At 41.2% G+C, this 6,608-nt stretch overlaps 2 protein-coding genes across 2 annotated transcripts in view; one reads left to right on the forward strand and one right to left on the reverse strand.

Annotated features, from left to right (window-relative positions):
* Window positions 1-4,671, forward strand: part of sp4 (sp4 transcription factor) — a 10,113-nt gene extending 5,442 nt beyond the window's left edge. Inside the window, exons 5-7 of the mRNA XM_014026089.1 lie at window positions 550-748; window positions 998-1,197; window positions 1,319-4,671. Of these exons, the coding sequence (XP_013881543.1) occupies window positions 550-748; window positions 998-1,197; window positions 1,319-1,575 (656 nt within the window). The 3' untranslated portion in view covers window positions 1,576-4,671. The remainder of the gene's footprint in view (window positions 1-549; window positions 749-997; window positions 1,198-1,318) is intronic.
* Window positions 4,672-5,199: 528 nt separating this feature from the next.
* cdca7b (cell division cycle associated 7b) overlaps window positions 5,200-6,608 on the reverse strand; it is a gene marked incomplete in the record, with an annotated part of 8,322 nt that continues 6,913 nt past the window's right edge. The window contains 2 exon segments of the mRNA XM_014026090.1: window positions 5,200-5,615; window positions 5,703-5,839. Coding sequence (XP_013881544.1) covers window positions 5,594-5,615; window positions 5,703-5,839 — 159 coding nt within the window.

The raw sequence follows: 6,608 nt of genomic DNA on the forward strand, positions 1-6,608 counted from the left end.
GTGTGTGTGTGTGTGTGTGTGAGGAGGGGACAGTCAGTGAGGAGACAAAGCAGAGCGCTGCGGGGGAGGAAAGCAGACAGTTCGGAGTTTTCCTCATGAGTTGTTGGGACAGCTACAGGTTTTTTGGTTGTTTTGTTAACACCCAAAAAACTGGTTTGGGTGAGTTTCAGCCCCCACCCCATTCTCCTCCTCTCTATCTGTGTGTCTCCCCGCAGCGAAATTCAGGCTCTAGTGCTCTGACACTGCAGCAGCCACGTTCTGCTTTGAAACGTTTCTTTAGTTTGTTATTGCTACGAGCTCTCACGCTAATGCGAGAGTTGACTCCTCCCACACTAAGAAAACAGGAGGGGAGGAGTCAGCTGAGCTCCTGYGTAGCGGAGCRCGGGGAGGGAGAGAGATGAAGTAAACAAACAAGCAGGAAAATGAAACTTATCGTCCTCATTTTTTTTACCGACCTCAAAAAAATTTATCGTGCAATTAATTGATTTATTGACTATYGCGACAGGCCTAGCAGGAACCCTGATAATAAACTTTTTATTAATCCTTTAGGTCAACCACAGGGTCAGGACGGGGTCAAAGTTCAGTCCTCTCCTGTGACCGTCACCGTCGGCAATGTGGCTTCAAGTTCGTCCCTGAGTCCAGACCAGCTGGGCTCCGTTCAGAGTTCTTCGGACCAAGAGGGGCTGCCCAGCAARAGGCTCAGACGCGTGGCCTGCTCATGTCCAAACTGCAGGGACGGAGAAGGAAGGTGCGGATGGAGACTGGCTTTTAATCTCATTTAAAGGACTTGAAAGTGTGTCAGATTTTAAAGGGGAAAGCGGAAATACATTTGTCACTTTCTGCAGCCTCACTTACGAGAATCCTTGCTTCTATCAAACTTTAAGTTCTATTTTATTAAAAGTGATATATAAAACTGAGATGTAAATACGAGGGAATAAATCCAGTTGTGTTTTATTAAGTCAGCTTCCTCCCGACTAACTAAAGGTGTGTGTTACAGGAACAGCGGGGACCCCTCAAAGAAAAAGCAGCACATCTGCCACATGGAGGGCTGCGGGAAGGTGTACGGCAAGACGTCCCACCTGAGGGCCCACCTGCGCTGGCACACCGGCGAGAGGCCATTTGTGTGTAACTGGATCTTCTGTGGCAAGAGGTTCACCCGGAGCGACGAGCTGCAGAGACACCGGAGAACACACACAGGTTAGAAGAAACAAACACAGCTGCAGGGGAACAGCTCCGTCAGTAAACTGAAACTAAAAGCGTTTTATCAGTTTTATTTTTTAGTACTTTCTTAAAATTAATTTTCTCCTCCGACCTTTAGGAGAAAAGCGCTTCGAGTGCCCCGAATGCTCCAAGCGCTTCATGCGCAGCGACCACCTCTCCAAGCACATCAAGACCCACCAGAACAAGAAGGGCGGCGCCGCCGTGGCCATCATCACCACCGACGACATGGAGGACGACGCCCCCGAGGGCCTGCCCGACTCCCCGCAGATMGTCTCCGTGGGAACCCTCACGCGGGACTCAGAACCCGCCACGCCCACCACCTCCAACCACCTGGAGGAGGAGGAGTTTGAATAGACAAACGGGAAAGGGCCGACCTCCTCTTTTGTTACTGGAGGTTTTTGCAGGGACTCTAAGGTTGTTTTTAATTATTTTACATACATTTAAAAAAAATCAGAAAGGAGACAAATTCATCTAATGAATATAAGCTGAGAAAAACAATATAGACATTACAATCTAAGGAAAAGTAAAATAACTTATAACAAACATTTAAACTCTATGAAGAGATTAGTTTGGCATTTATGAAATTAATTTATAAAATTTCCATGTGCAGTGGGGGAAGGGAGCTAAGAYGAGCACAAGACGGGAGGGAGGGGGAGGGGCTGGTAAATCGAAAACCATCCGACACYGAGAGGCATTTCCTAACAGAATCTAACTCTATGCACAAAGTTGTGTTCCTGTTTCATACCTGTCAGACAGAGCTGAGGTCAATCACGGTACAGGATGGGTGCAGAGCGGCGACAGAGCTGGGGCAGCTTTGGGACAGTGTGTGTGTGTGTAGATGTGAACACGAATGAGCGCCTGTTTGTATTCCCACGCTGTCCCGCTCAGGATCTACCTAAAATTTTATTTATGGTTCAGGTTTAGTCCTCAGATCAGATTCAGGAGTTGATTTGTTTGATTAGTCAACAAATTGAAGAGGATCGATGGGGGGGGAGGGTCATTCTTAAAAAAAAGAAAAAGAAAAAAATAGGACCGGGAAAGTAGAAAAAACAAGCACATATGAAAGATTTATAAAATGATGCATTCCTATTGAGGCACAGTGGCCATTAGAGGAAAAAAGGTTTCTATAGAGACAAAAAAAAATAACAAAAAAAAAAACAATCTAGCTTTCTGCAACTTTGTGTAGTGAAAGCAATACAATAATGACAATCCTAGTGGAACCATGTTTACATTGTCGGGGTGGGAGTTTTTGTTAACGAAACAAGCCAGTTTGATCCTGGTTTCAGGAAGACCGCAGGAAGTGGTGCTGTCGTTTGAACAAACCACAGAGTGGCTTTACCATCCAAGCTGCACAATCGGTTGATTTTTCTTTTCTATCGTCAAATAGCTCCAGATGGTGAGACGCACCAACGGCTTTGTCAGATGGCAGCACGGTCGCTGATGTTTCTTAAAGCGATAGGTCGGATATTTTAAAGTGGGGCTCCGTGGAAAGGTTGAAAAAAGAATATCTTACCTGTTRTAGATAGCTYTTCGTGTGAGCTCAGTTTGGAGAAACRGGTTTTATTTTGAACAGATTGATGAGCTAACGGCTAGCTTCAATTTAGCTAAAACCAAAGTGAATTTTTTGTCATCTTAAACAACTCAAATCTCAAAAATGTTCAAAGCAGTTCACTTTGATGCTAATTTATAAACGTTTACACCCCGGTTTGTTTAGCATCACATAGTTATTAATGTTTACTGTGTCTGTAWTTATCTGTACTGAATCAYCAAGTGGATTTTAGYGAAACTTTCAGAGCCAATTCAAGATGGCCGCCACAACAAAGCAATCTTATCAAACCCATAAATAGCAATAATTCAGTCTTTTTTTTTTTTTAATAGCTAAGATTGATACCGAACACATCCTGAGTACAGAATATGTGCAAGATTTGGGTTGAAAATATTGCCAGTAACTACTTGGGACTTTGTTAGCAAAATATCCTTATGAACCACAGAGCAAACRTTTACAAAACTTTCAGGTAATGATCATTTTTTTTGGAGCCAACTCAATTTGCAAAGCACAATAAAAAACAGCTTTAATCAAGTCAGTTCTACAAATACTGGGCTTAAATTAGGTGTGAATGCAGCTGAGTGTGATTCACAGCACACGCTTTGACCGTGACGTGGTGATTTCACGAGCGTGTGCATAATGTTATTTTCAAGGTTCGACCAAATCAGCTGCAACACAAGGTTATTTCAGTCAAACTCGGGCCTGAAAGACAGCAGAGGTAGAYGACGTTTTCAAGGAAAAAAAATACAGCTGTAATGTGAAATGGACACCAGACACCATTTTTCTTTTAGGTGGAAGTTGTTTTAAGACAGAAACAAGCCATTTCCATGTAGCCTTTAGAACGCAAATCTGTTCAAAATGAATCCATTTCTCCAAACTGGGGATGTTTAAAGATATATCTACAACAAATAAAATGCTGATTGTTCATAACAGYTCCATAGAACCGCACTTTAAATGATCTGAACGATCCTTTTAATGCTGCTTGTGCTTTGGTGAGAAGCCCTCCTCAYCTCTAACCTGCAGTATGACTGATTCAACCCCGTCGTCCAATTAAAAGCTGTCTTTTTCAGACAGAGGTAAAGAGGGGCCAAAGCAGGAGCAGTTCAAGTAAAAACAAAGTTGGAGAGCGGCAGAAGGGTCGGGCTGTTTAGCTGTGTGGATATAATAATATTTTCCGGTGATGTTGGTCTGTGTTAGTTCAGTGCGTAATTTTTTTTTATTTATTTAAAAAAATAAATAAATCGACATTTATTTCATAGAATTTAACCAGTTTTCTTTTTAACGCCTCGCTCCGAGAGTTGTTATTACACAGGACCCCACTGTGTATGGCTAATTTATAATTTATCCTTGATTTGTAATATTTGCCTTTCGCTGGACTCGTATTTGTGTGCGTTGATTCTTGTGTACAGCATGTTTCAGTTCTTCGCCGTAGTGCTGCTTTTTATTTGATTTTCGTTACGCCCGATTGTTGCTCTTCAGTTGAACTTTTTCTCTCTCTTTGCGCCATAATGTGTTTTTGGAGGAACAAAAAGAACAAAAAAGAAGAAAGCAAAAAAAAAAACTTTTAAAAAAAGCTATTGTCCTTATCTGAAAAAGGGTTGATACCAAACGACTTTAGATGTTTTCAAATCTTTTTTGTGTGACGACTAACTTTTTTCTTTTCTTTTCTATTTTGTAGTGACATCTCATTTGTAAATCTTTTTCTAAAAAGATGTTTGTCCGTCTCCATGACATTTGATAATGGGTTTTTTGTCAGGTTAGCCTTAAAGGCTCCAGTTTATTGATATTTTTAAAACTGGTTTGTACAAATGTGGTATGTCAAATAAAAACTAAAAAGAAATTCGAAGCAGAAAAACATGCTTTTGCCTGCTTAACACTTGACAATAAAGTGTGTCTTAAATTTCCTTGCAAGCTCTGGTGTTTGCGTGGAGAAAAAAAAAGGTTTACGTATTCTGGTTTCCTCGGGAGTGACGACAGAAATTAAAAAAAAAAAAATCTGAGATCAAATCTCGTCATTCTAAACTTTCCGATTGTTCAGACGAGGAAACAAACTGTGAGAAACTTTTTAAAAAACAAAAGATAAAAAAAACGCTAGCAAGGACTCAAAGGACGGGTCACAGTCAAGTTTATAAAGTGATCACTTGAAGAAATAAAATAAATTAGAGTTAGAAATATAGAATTTAGAATACAAATAACTAGCGTATTGGGCTGACATTTATATAATTGTAACTGATCATCTTGGGACAAATCAGGTTTGTTGATCCTGCTGTTTCCTCAGCTATACGATGTGTAAAGAGCTAATTAAATTGTAGCATTACACTTAAAGCAAACAGGAAGTATGGAAGTAAAACCAAAATCTTGACTTCTCATACATGCATGTAAACATTTTGTTTTAACTACATCTGGGCAATTACAAAAAAAAGTGCAGAGTATTTTAATTATGCAAACCTTTATTAAAATATACAGTAGTACGATGAGAATGCTGCAGAGTTTCTAGTTTAAAAAAAATGCTTGTACAAAAAGGTTCTGTTTCCACAAATTCAGACATATTTTTCTGAATGAACACAAAACAAACTAACAAAAAAAATAAAAAACCAACGTCAGAAAATGTGCAACTCAACCAACTTAACAGCACGCCTGCATCCCACGCCTGCATCCCATGCAGTCCTAACCAGGATATGTTTAAAACATGCACAGGGTATGTCGTATCTTAAAGAACATTTTGAGTGTGATAAAACAGTAAGTCTAAAAACAACGTGCAGTAAAATGGTTTGTACGTCACTGTGGACCACCAGAATCCCTCCAGGTATCAGGGCTTTAGGGAGTTCACTGCAGCTGCTTCTGAATACTGAAACAGAGAAAAGGGGGCGGGGCTTTTACATCACGGCGCTTTTAGCTCTGCTGCATCCCTGCGTGTGACTGACAGGAAACCTACCTCTCCAAATACTCGTGGACGTTGTCGTGACCTTTGTAGCGGGCCAGGCCCACCAGGATCCCCGTGGCACAGCGGCCCTCCTTCTTACGACACAGACTGCAGTTACACATCCCCCGGCAGATGGGACACGACCACGTCTAATAAAACAGAGGTCATGATTACTGAACAGACTTTAGCACGTTTTCTTTTCTTATTAGTCTTTAAAGGGGACCTATTATGCAAAATTCACTTTTTAAAGGTTTTTTTTACTCAACTTTGGGTATGTACTTCCTAAAAAAAATAGTCCTAGGACCAAAAAATGCACCCAGGGGCATATTTACTGTAAGTAAATGTATTTTTAATGTGTATTAACGCCAAGTTTTATACTTCCGTCATTTTGTGATGTCACAAGCCATATGACAACCCACCAGATCTGCGATCAGCCCCTTACCTAGCAACCCCCGGGTGAAGCTCCTCCTCCTCAGTATAAAAAGCCATCACCGTGTTGTTATGCAATGTGCAGCTCATTTTACAACAAGCCTCCAATAGGGCAATGGGTAGAGTGTTGGACTAGAGAGTGGGAGACCAGGGTTTGAGATCAGCATGGACGCAATTTATTTATTTATTTTCATTCGTTATGAGCACGTTTTCTCATGTACCTCTATAGTTTAGCTTATTAACGCCTTGTTAAAGCCTATTTGTTCGAGTTTCTGAGGTATTTTGACCACTGCTGCTCCCTGCTCTGGTAACAGCATGCAGAGTGAGCGCAGAGCAGAGGAGGGGGAGAAAAAAAAGAGAAAGCTGAGACCACGACTCTGCCTCTGGGTCTCACACGTAAACGCTGGCTTTGGAGGGTGGAGTCAATGTCAATAGATTTTTGGAGGGCGTTACCAACTGAGCTCATTAATATAAACAGCTCTTCTGAAC

Source organism: Austrofundulus limnaeus, unplaced genomic scaffold, assembly GCF_001266775.1.
Source record: "Austrofundulus limnaeus strain Quisiro unplaced genomic scaffold, Austrofundulus_limnaeus-1.0 Scaffold524, whole genome shotgun sequence".
Taxonomy (NCBI): domain Eukaryota; kingdom Metazoa; phylum Chordata; class Actinopteri; order Cyprinodontiformes; family Rivulidae; genus Austrofundulus; species Austrofundulus limnaeus.